The sequence below is a fragment of the Megascapheus bottae genome, chromosome 11 (assembly GCF_031878675.1).
Source record: "Megascapheus bottae isolate mThoBot1 chromosome 11, mThoBot2.hap1, whole genome shotgun sequence".
In the NCBI taxonomy this organism is placed as follows: domain Eukaryota; kingdom Metazoa; phylum Chordata; class Mammalia; order Rodentia; family Geomyidae; genus Megascapheus; species Megascapheus bottae.
This window is the reverse complement of record NC_143519.1, coordinates 8,600,488-8,612,669: the sequence shown is the minus strand read 5'-3', so window position 1 is coordinate 8,612,669 and position 12,182 is coordinate 8,600,488. Positions and strand designations below refer to the sequence as shown.

General features: G+C 35.1%; 1 protein-coding gene across 3 annotated transcripts in view; it reads left to right on the top strand.

Moving 5' to 3' along the window:
- Pcca (propionyl-CoA carboxylase subunit alpha) overlaps positions 1-12,182 on the top strand; it is a 274,525-nt gene that overhangs the window by 69,359 nt on the left and 192,984 nt on the right. For all 3 annotated transcript variants that reach the window (XM_090341922.1, XM_090341920.1, XM_090341919.1), the window contains one exon: positions 8,594-8,630. In XM_090341922.1, the coding sequence (XP_090198048.1) occupies positions 8,594-8,630 (37 nt within the window). The remainder of the gene's footprint in view (positions 1-8,593; positions 8,631-12,182) is intronic.

Here is a 12,182-nt window from a genome sequence, read left to right as displayed (position 1 = left end):
GCAGAAACAGCTATGAGTGACCAGACCACCTGCTGAGAAATTCTGAGGAGGAGGGCCAGGAGTATGGCCTGCTTTCTTCCACAGAAAAATCAATGCTTTCTTTTTTAGCGAGAAACTTTCTCTGTAGACTTTTAACCTTGTGATTTGAATTAGTTTGCAAGAATTCTTCATCTTAGTGTTTACTTTTTATTCCCCTGGCATTTCCTATTGGACAATTTTTTATTGTCTAGAACCATTTCAAGCATTGCAGAATAGCTACAGACATTGGTCTCTGCTTTATGAATAGCCTCAATGGCTTTCTATATTTATCTGTGCACTCATTCCCCCCTTCTGTCCATATTCTACGTCCCTAGCCGAACAACCTGAGATTGAAAATATTTGGAAGAAATGTGTTTGTTCTGAACATGTATAGATTTTCTTCTTTGTCATTCGTCCCTAATGCTGTTTACATATTATTAATATTGTAGGCATTGTAAGTTACTAGAAAGAACTTCATGTATATGGAAGTATATGCATATCTATCTACCTCTATATTTATTTATATATAAGGGACTTGGGTTTTTGGTATTCCTCTGTGGTGTGTGTATGTATGTATGTGTGTGTATGCATACATGTACATGTATGTGTATGTGTATGTGTAGCTAGTGCATGTGGAGCTGATGTTTCTCTCTGGATACTGATGAAGAATCACTATATCTCAGTCTGTCTTCTTCTATTTGGCTGTTGTATCAATGAAGGGGTGTTCTACATATACTGTAAAAACAATTCTTCCTCTTACACTCCAGCTGTATTTATTTAAACCTTTATGGAATACAGTTTTTATTGATTTTCTTTTCTCTATTCTCTGGAAAATTCACATCTTTTGGCTACTTTCAATTCCCATTGCTATTAAAAATACTGAACAAACAGATATGGTCACTTGGCCAAGCAAGCAAAAAGTATGATAAACAAGACTCATATGATTAGTGGAAAGGACATTCATGATTCTCATATATCAGACAATACTTTACTGCTTTAGAACATCTTACAAGATTTATCCCTACTTGCCTTTTTGCCTGTATCTTTCATCTTCACTTAAACAAATCTACTAACCTTGATTCTTTATTCAGTCTCACTGAATTTCTCTTGCAGTGTTCTTCCTGTCACTAAATCCAATATATGCATATTATATATATATATCCCAGCCTAGCTTTGAACGTGCAAACCTCTTGCTTCTGTCTATGATTGCAGGGATTTGCCACTATGCTCAGCATAAATTCAGCTTCCCCCTCCCCTCCAGTACAGGATTTGTACTCATCACCTAGAGCTCTTTTGTTTGGCCTTTTCTACTCATATCTGTCTTTCTCCACTTGAGTCTTACATTCAGTCCAGATGTTTGCTGGTCAATTAAGATGGAATCTTGAGGACTTCACTAGGTGAGCTGATTGTGAACTTTGGTTCTCAGATATCAGCCTCTTGAGTAGCTAGGGTTACAGGAGTGAGCCATTGACCCCACCCTTGAGTAGACATTTTTCAAGTGAAGAAATGCACATAGCTAATAGATACATGAAAAAATGTTAAACATATTTAGCCATCTGAGAAATGTAGATCAAAATGACTTGGAGATTCCAGCTTTTCTTAGTCAATATGTCTATTATCAACAAAACAATAAACAAATGTTGCTGAGGATGTAGAAGTGGGGCACAGGAAAACCCTTATGTACTGGTGGTAGGAATATAAATTAGTACAGCCACTATGGAGGTCAGGATAAGAGGTTCCTTACAAAACTAAAAATTGGAATGCCTGTGATCTAGACATAGGAATTCTGCTTATGTACCCAAAGGGAGCAAAATCACCATATAATATTAATAACTGTACACTATGTTTATTAGGACACTATTACATAGCAACCAAGTTGTGGAATAAGCCTAGAAGCCTAGCAGTAAATGAATGGATAAAGAATATGTGTTATACACAACGGAATGTGATTTATCTATTACTATAACGTGTTTTTTTTCTTATATGTGCAATCTTTAAAAAAAGGCATAAAAATAGAATGGGGAGTATTCAGGTTTAGGAAAGAGAACAGTGGGAGGGCTGGGATAAGTATGGAAAATATGTCAGTGGTATACATTATTTTGTACAATTAATACATTAATACATCTTGTAACTTTTTTCATTTCTCGTATCTCTCCTTTTCTTGTTTAGTTATTTTAAATTATTTTAAACATTTATTGCTATTTTATTATTTTTGAAATAAATTATCCCTGTAATTCAGTTTGGCTTGCCTAGTGTTCACTTTATTTAAAAAAAGAATCTTTTCAAGAAAGGGTACCAATGTTCGTGAAATTATGCACCTTCTATCTGGTGAATATAATGTAACTCTTCTGTTAATCACAAAAATCTTTTCATTGGAGAAAGTAATGTTAGTTACAACATTAATTTTTTTTTGGAAAGTCCTGGGGCTGAGCACTGCTCTTGGACTTTCTCAACGTTGGAGCTCTACCACTTGAGCCATAGCACTATTTCCAGCTTTTTCTATGTATGGAGGTATCTAACCCAGGTCTTTGTGCAAGCACTCTACCACTGGGCTAAACTCCTGGCCCTACAAAATAATTCTTGAGAAATAAGTCGATATCAAATATTTGCCTTTACTGACTTTATGAATCCATATAGGATAGGAACTGAAATTGAGGTTTAGGATATCATGGCAGGTTTCCCAGTGAAAGTGATAGCTAAGAGGTACTTGAGGTATGAGAAGTAACTGGAGAGCTACAAAATGAGCCTGATGGGGGACACAACACTGTTGTCAGTGAAAATATTGCAAAACTATGTTAACTCTAGAGTTAGGAAGCTTAGCTTGTAGATAAAGATGGCATGAATGCTGGGCAGCTGACTGTGGGTGCTGTTCATGTGGCTTTGGGAACCTGCTAATAGTTTCATACAGAAAGATTAACAGGAGACAATTGCCAGATTAGAACAATTGTTTTGTTTGCTGTTTAGAAAATGGATTGGTAGAGAGCTGGGAGTTTGGCCTAGTCGTAGAATGCTTGCCTAGCATGCACAAAGACCCTGGTTTGATTTCTTGGTACCACATAGAAAAGCTGGAAGTGATGCTGTGGCTCCAGTGGTAGAGCGCTAGTCTTGAGGAAAGCCTAGTGACAGTGCTCAGGCCCTGAGTTCAGGCCCCAGGACTAGCAAAAACCCCCAAAACAAAATGGATTGGCAGAGAGGGGTATTCAAATTAGAACCCTCTAGTTTAGGGAAGCAATGACTGAGACCTAAGTTAATAGAGCAAATAGCATAGTATATAGCAAATATATATACTGATATATATATATATATATATATATATATGTGTGTCTATATATATATCTATAGGAATATAGCAAAGTAGATGTATTGAGGAAGGTGGTATAAAGTTGTCTGTTGGATTTGGGGATCTATTTGTTGTCAGGAGACAGTGGGAGAGATCGCCAACGGTTGCACTGTCATTAGGCTTTCCTAGTCCTTAGTTGGAGATAAGAGTCTCATGTTCTTTAATGCTCTGGCTGTCTTGGAACCACAGTCCTCAGATCTAGCCTCCTGAGTAGCTAGGATTAAGGCATGAATGAGCCACTGTGCCCAGCTACTTTTTTTTTTTTTTTTTTCCCCAGTCCTGGGCTTGAGCTCAGGGCCTGAGACCTGTCCTTGGACTTTCTCAAGGCTAGAGCTCTACCGCTTGAGCCTCAGCACCACTTTCCAGCTTTTTTCTATGCATATGGTACTGAGGAATCGAACCTGGGTCTTTGTGCATGCTAGGCAAGCACTCTACCACTAGGCGAAACTCCTGGCCCCCCAGCTACTTTTTTAAAGAAAAAAATTAAAAAAAAATTTAAATTAAAAGAAATTATCTTTATCTGAGTGATGGTGGCTTATGCCTATAATCCTAGCTACTCAGGAGGCTAAGATCTGAGAATCATGGTTTAAACCTAGCCTGGGCAGTAAAGTCCATGAGACTGGTAGTTCCAATTAACCACCGGAAAACTGGAAGTAGCCCTTTGGTTCAAAGTAGTAGAGTGCTAGCCTTGAGTGAAAAAGCTCAGGCCTTCAGTTCAAGTCCTCTGACTTGAACCACTATATTTTTCATGCTAATATGAGAATAATTGATTAAATATTATTAGCATACATTGATTGTTTTTAAAGGGGTTTCATTGTATCATAGTCATTTATGCTTATAATATACTCACAAAGTTCAGTATTCTATTATTTTTTGTCTCTCCACGCTTTTAAACAATTTTTATAAGGTTTCATTATTGTTTTCATGGATGCATATGACATACTTCACTTGTATTCACTCTCCTGCCTTTACCTTCTCCGTTGAGCCTCCCATCCTTCTGGTTCTATCCCTAGTAGTGCATTTTATATTAACCTATATATCAATCTGTCTGTCTGTCTGGGTCTGTCTGTCTATTTCTGTCTCTGTTGATTGATTGATCTATCAATTTATGAACCTACTTACCTACCTATCTAGGTGCTGGCCTTGGGGCTTGAAATCAGGGGTTTGGTGTTGTCTCTTCAAGGCTAGCCTTCTACCACTGAGCTACAACTCTACTTCTGGCTTTTTTGGTAGCTAATTTGAGATGATTCTCATGGACTTTCCTGCCTGGGCTGACTTTGAACCTCAATCCTCAAATCTCAGCCTTCTGAATAACTAGGATTACAGGAATGAGCCCCTGTCACCTGGCTTATATATTTTTCTGAGGTCTGTATTCCTCATATGATAGAGAACATAGGATATTTGTCCTCCTCAGTCTGGCTTATTGCTCTTCACACAGACATCTCTAGTTTCATCTATTTAATTCTTGTTTATAGTTGAATAGTACTCAGTTGTGTATGAGACTGTAGTAAGCTCCCATGTGGGCAGAAAGTATCATGTACTGTTGATGCTAAGTATTTTTGATTATTGTCTTAATGAATGAGTGTGTTTAACGTATCATTCTTTTTTAGAGGCAATGTAATACTCCATTTTAATGATTATGACATTTAGAATATTAGTTTCTTGTGAAAGCCTGTAAAAATTGTTTTCTATGTCTTATTAAAACATCACCAATATATTGAAAATAATGAATTTGCTTATATGCCTTATAGCCAAAATGTGAGAATGTTTATAGGGTAACTTCCAACAAATAAAATAATAATTTTTTTCTGTGGTTTAAATATGTAAGATAGCTAGGTCAAAAGGTACATGTTCTCACTTTAGCAGTTATTGGCAATTACTTTTAAAAGCTAGCACCATTTCCTGTGACATTAATTGTATGAGAAGTTCTTTTTACTACCTTCAAGTAAACATGTTTGGGCATCATCATAATTTAATTAGCTAGAATGAAAAATAGGATCCCGTTGTTTTAAAACTGTATTTCTGTAATTATGATTATGATTAAATATATTTCATCTATGACTTACTGGATCATATATGAAATGATTTCTTTCTTTTCTTTCTTTCTTATTTTTTTTGTTTGTCATGGGGGCTTGAACTCTGGAATTGGGCACTGACCCTGAGCTCTTCAGCTCAAGGCTGCTGCTCAACTCCTTGAACCACAGTGCCACTTTTGGTCTTCTAAGTGGTTAATTGGAGGTAAGAGTCTCATGTACTTTTAGGCCCTGGCTGGCTTTGAATCGTAATCCTCAGATCTCAGCCTCCTGAGTAGCTAGGATTACAGGCATGAGCCACTAGCACCCAGCATGAAATGATTTCTGTATCCAAACTTTATTTTTTTATTAAAGAATTTATTAACATTGATTTTTACATCATATTTCAAATGACAAGTTTAACAAACAAGTGTTCAAGAAGGGAATCTCTATACATAATCACTGGGACTTAGTTTTTAGAACTTAATCAAAATTAGGATAAGGGTTTGTATGTCATAGAAACATACTAATTTATGAAATAAAACATTATGCCTATTGAGTCATAGGTTTTTATGTCTATATACTTACGCTTATATTTCCATTACCATGTCCATAGCATTGAGGTATGCAAATATTGAGTCCTCACTCTTGTACTCTTTGGATTTAATAGCCACATATTAAGGATACCATGCGCCTTTTGTTCCTTAGGTCTTGATTTGTCTCACTCAGCATAATTCACTCTAGATTCATCTACTTCCCTGCAAATGCCATTATTTTATCTTGTCTGTTGGCTATGTAGAATTCCATTGTATATATATACCACATTTTCTCCAAACTTTATTTTTAATTGTCTGTTTTTCTGGGTGATTGATGGTCTTTTTCCAGTTGTTTCAAAGTTTTGTTGAAATTTCATCTATATTATTACATGGAAATTACACAATATCATATGTCAGGGCCATTGACTTTGGAGCTGTATGAGACTTTTCATCTTTTAGAAAGTAATTTTATATAACCCAATAATAAGGCTGCATGTGTTGAAAGACCATAAAACAGGGTATGTATAGTAGTTTTTCTTAAAATTGATGATAGAATTTTTCAGTATCTAGAACATAATAGAGCATAATATATCCTCAATAAAATTTTGGTATATGAAGAGTGACAAGTAAAATGGCAATTTTTAAGATAGTGTGATTTTACTTGACAGTTCATTTCCTAGAATTTGATTTTTATGGTAAAAACATAAAGTTAGTGTACTGACTAGTTAAAAGATGGTTTTGTAGTAGTTAATAAATTTGAGGCAGATGAAATTTTAGATGTTTTGAGACGTGTGTATGACCCATCTGTAATATGTATGTATGCATGTATGTATGTTGTATGTATGTATGCATGTATAAATAACAAAATATGACTAATTCTGTGAATTATACTCTAAAGCTTGCTTGTTTTTTTTCCAAGGACAAAACTTTTAAAACTCAGTTTAATTCTTCTCAGATTATCTTTTTCAAATATACCATTACACATTTGAAAGGCTGAAAACTTTTCCTCCAGGTTTATTATAATCCTGTCTTCATCAACCATCAGTCTTCCTGTAGTTTGTTGGAGAGGCACTAATTGTTCGCTTTTGGCAGGTTTAACACTTCCTGACAGAAAGGCTATTAAAAGCAAGTATTCTCCAATAACTGTCACTGGCTAGAACAAAGAACCTTCCAACTCAATGTATGGAAACCAATAACATTTTTAAATGAGCCTTTTCATGGATTTTTATCCTTTCAAACTAAAATTTGGAGAATGTAGGAGTCAGTGAAAACAGTAAGGTGTAATAAAGCAGTAAACCTTGATTTTGGGGAATTAAAGTGGGAAGTATAGATTTATCTCTTGACTTGGAAACAATTGTTATTTGGGAAATCTCATTAGCAGATGTGACTACTTAGAGTAAAAAAGACTTAAAATTGATGTCGCTTTCAGGACTGCTTTGAACTTAACAAGCACCTATTTGTGGAGCAGCAGACTAGCTAATGAAAGGAAATTAAATTTTTCTGACAACTTCCCCTGCCAACCTCCTTATTCAGGGGATGTTATTAGGTACTGAAGACTTTTAAGGAAGATTTTTTTTATTACACATAAATGAACCAGTTATAAACAATTCCTTCCCCTTTAGGGAGGAATTGACATGCTTGTTCTACATAGTTTAAAAGCTTAAAAAGCAGCAGACTTCACTTCAGTATTTCGAAGTTTTCTAAAAACACAGCAATCTTGTGTTAGTGGTTTCGGAACACTTTTGATAGTGTCACTGAATTACAGAAGTAATTGACTTGAGTAGGAGGCTTGGAGTTCAGTATCCTCTTTATTGTTATATGGTAAATGTGTCAGGACTAGTCTATTTTGGTTGTGTTAGGAACCAGTTAATGATCAATAAATGACTTAGCCTTAGGGGAAGTTTTTGCTTTTCTGGCTACAGGAGTTACAAGTGGCATTGGTTGATAATTTTCAGTAACTAATCCTTATACCAATAAACTCTTACCTTGTACTGTTTACAAAGGCATTTTCCTGTTGTGGTCTTTTGGAGTTTATTTCACTTTACCAGCTTGTTAATTGAATGTAATAAGTAATAATCTACAGCTGTAAAGATAAAATATGTGTTTAAAAATGAAATAAAAAAAAGAATAGATAAAGACAGACTAGATAAAGAAAATTACCAGAAAGACAAAAAAAAAAAACCCAAACCAAAAACAATTGGAATATAGATAATGGAAATTTACTTCTTTATTTCTGGAAAACTGAATGTACTCCTCCCAAACAATAGGGAATCTACTCCCCCTGCTGACAGAACCTAGGAAAACATGATAAATAAATATGAGAGACAGAAACAAGCTGGCTGCGGACAAGCTTTAATGATCTGATTTATGATTCATTATTGATTGTAAACATCTAAATTCTGCCATTAAATTCTGGCAACTACACCAGATCATTGGTGATTCTGGTTGTGCTTCCTGCCAGCTCATTTCAAACGGCTCTGAGTTTCTTAATATAATAATGATGAGGTAGAATTTACATTCCACTTATGGTATTAATTTTACATTTCTCTGAATGAAAAGGGTTAGAAGGTTGTAAAATTGAACATTAAATGAATCAGAGGAGACAGTAGTGCAATATATGACTGCCCTAAAGACATTGTGCAATGCCTCATGGGATTAATGTTGAGTCTCATTTCCTGCTTTTACAGGATGCAGATGAAGCTGTCAGAATTGCAAAGGAAATTGGTAAGTTCTTAAATTAACTTTGGTAGGGTTTCTATGTCTTTCAGCAGATATGCTTGAGTAAAGATGTAATAAGTAATTCCCATAGAGCAAATACTATTTTAGTAGTATTAGGTTTCTGATGACTTGGTGCATTAGAAGACTTTATCAGTTGAATGATCATATTCTATTATTAAAGCGGACTCTAAATAGTACTTTAACCATAGTGCTTTTATAGGATTAAATCACTGGCTAATTAAAAGAAGTAATTGTCTAGTCTTTAAGATGAGATTTAATATAAATTAGTATGTACAGAGTTGAATGTGTGTTGATAACATTTGAGTAAAAAAATATATAATTTTCAAAATTTTACCTTTTTGCTAAAATGTTAAATATCATGATAATATCCTTGTAAAGGGAAATAGAAGAGAATGTGAGAGGTTAGAACTGAATATCCTAAATTGGAATAAAAGGCACACTAAAGGACATATTTAATGGCTCTTGTACTTTTTAATTTCAAAGCCTTATATTCATCTGAAATATTCTCCTTTTAATATCTGCTAATTGAGAAAATACACAAGTATATATGATTGTCATTAATTGACAAAGGTATTAAAAACTTCACAAATTGAATGCATCAAATCAGTTTTTGTATACATTTGACAGAAATTTGTGACTAGGTGAGAGAAATTTTGCAGTGCCTAGAAGTCAGGAACTCAGATTTTTTTTTAGCATCCCACACCAGTGTTTCTGTAAACCCTGTGTCTTCATTCAGGTTGATTATTTAGGGGTCTTGTCTACAGTTGAAACATTTAATTTGGCAAGGTTTATATACTTGTACTATGGACAAATATTGATCTAAAAAGTGATCATTTCATCAAAAAGTATGATTTTTTGGAAATGGGACAGGCTAGGATAGCAGTTCTTCAGTAATGCGAAAAGTTTGGCTGGTTGCATCTCTGTTTCTAATTGGATCTGGCAGAATTATTTCAGATTTGTTCATTTGTAAACATCTAAATTATGCCACTAAATTCTGGCAACTGCACCAAATCATTGGCAATTCTGCTAGCACTTATTAAGTACATGTTGTTGTTTGTTTATTTGTTTTACAAGAATGCCCTGGGGTTAAGGCAAATCCATAGAAAATCTCATTTTATCTGTCTATAACATCTCTTTATTATTTCTTAAGCATTATCAACAATTTTCAAAACGCACTTCATTATTAACTTCTCAGTAAGATTTACTAGATTGCAAAAAGGTGCCATGTGTGTTTTAAAATAATCGGTATTCTTCATTGCCTGAAAGGAATAGCTACTGACTTTCCTAAACTAGTTTAGTTACATACAATCTTAAATTTAAAAAATGCTTGTCCTAGTTGTACCTTATCTATCTACCTAGTAGGACATAGTGGTACTACTGCTAATATCTCCATATAAACGACTTGCGGCCTGGTGCTCACACCTATAATCCCAGCGGCTCAGCAGGCCAAAATCTGAGGATCCTGCTTTGAAGCCAAGCTGGGCAGGAAAGGCTGTGAGACTCTATCTCCAATTAACCACCAGAAAACTGGAAGTGGTGCTGTGGCTCAAAGTGGTAATGACACTAGTCTTGAGCTCAAAAGCTCAGGAACAATGCCCAGGCCCAAGCCCCACAACATACAAAACTAAAACTAACACAGAAAAGAAAACCAACAAACAACAAAACAGAACTATTTGGAGGACCTTAGAAGAACAAAAGGGGTTTGGAAGACTATCTAGAATTATATTGCTATGCCACATTTTGAATCACATATCTTAACTCATGACCATTCCCTTTGTATAAATGATAGACTGCAGATTACTTTTGTTTTTCTTCCTTCCATCTTTTTATTGCCTGTAACTTTTAAGCTAATGAGTAAATCACAGTGGGCCTCTCCTGATTAGGTTTTTTTTTTTTTTTTTTTTGCCAGTCCTGGGCTTGGACTCAGGGCCTGAGCACTGTCCTTGGGTTCTTTTTCTCAAGTTTAGAGCTCTACCACAGCACCATTTCTGGCTTTTTTTCTACGTATGTGGTACCGAAGAATCGAACCCGGGTCTTTGTGCATGCTAGGCAAGCACTCTACCACTAGGCTAAACTCCCAGCCCCTCCTGATTAGTTCTTATCACTTCGTTTTTCTCTTTCAAAATTTTAGTGCTGGACCTTAACTCCTCTTCAGTTTGGTTTTTTTTTTTTTTTTTTTTTACAGAGGCATCCTAAAGTCAGTGTAATTTTCTTTTCTTTAATTTCTTGTGCCTTCCTATGTATTTTATTTATGAAATTAACATTTACAGTTCTGGCTGTTAGACTTTTGCTTGTAATAAAGGCAAATTATAAAATTTAAGTCAAAGTAATACAATAAAGAACTAGGGTGATCAGTGTTTTTATTAAGTTTTTGGATTTTTCTTTCTTACTCACCTCAGAAACATTCCATAAAATCTTCCCCTTTGAAGTGCTAGCTTCCAAAATAAATGACGTATTAAAGTCTTGTGCTTTTATGTGTCATTAATGATTCATCCATTTTTTTCTGCTACTTTTATTGGTAAATGTTATATTGTAATTATATAATGATTTTGATGAGCCATTGTGAGTTCATTTAAAATTTGAAGTGCTGGAGCTGGGAGTTTGGCCTAGTGGTAGAATGCTTGCCTAGCATGCACAAAGACCTGGGTTCAATTCCTCAATACCACACACATAGAAAAAACCAGAAGTGGTGCTGTGGTTCAAGTGGTAGAGCTCTAGCCTGGAGAAAGTCCAAGGACAGTGCTCAGGCCCTGAGTTCAAGCCCCAGGACTGGCCAAAAAAAAAAAAAAAGAAAAAAGAAATTGGAAGTTGCCAAGTGCCGAGTGCTGGTGGCTAACACCTGTAATCCTAGTCACTCAGGAAGCTTAGATCTAAGAATTGTGGTTCAAAGCTAGTGTGGGCAGGAAAGTCCCTATGAGACTCTAATCTCCAATTAACCACTCAAAACCCAGAAGTGGTGCTGTGGCAAAAAGTTGTAGAATGCTAGCCTTGAGCAAAAGAGCTCAGGGACAGTGCCAAGGCCCTGAGTTTAAGCCCCATGAGCTATAAAAAAGAAAGAAAGAAAGAAAGAAAAGAATTGAAGTAAACATTGATTCCATGAGAAGATGTTTATAGTACTAATTCTAAGTAACTAAATTATAATAAAAATCTTTGACCCTATTCATTTGAGTTCCTGGTTGTTCAATGTGCTAGACTCGGCATATATATATACATATATATGTGTGTGTGTATATGTATATATATATATATATATACTTTAATGTAAACTGCTTAGGATTAGATAACTTTGGACCTTGTGCATGCTAGTCACATACTCTAGCGTGACTATACTCTGAGCCCTGATAATGTGTTGCATTCTCTTTTTAATCTATATAGCTTTTCTGGAAACTGAATCTAAACTACCAAAGTTGGAAATAACTAATGAGCATCGATGTATTAGAGGACTTTTACATTATAGTAGTTTCTATTTATGGAACATTTCCCTCTATGTGTCAGACACTTTGGACATGTTATTTCTAATGCTAATTTTGGCCTTAA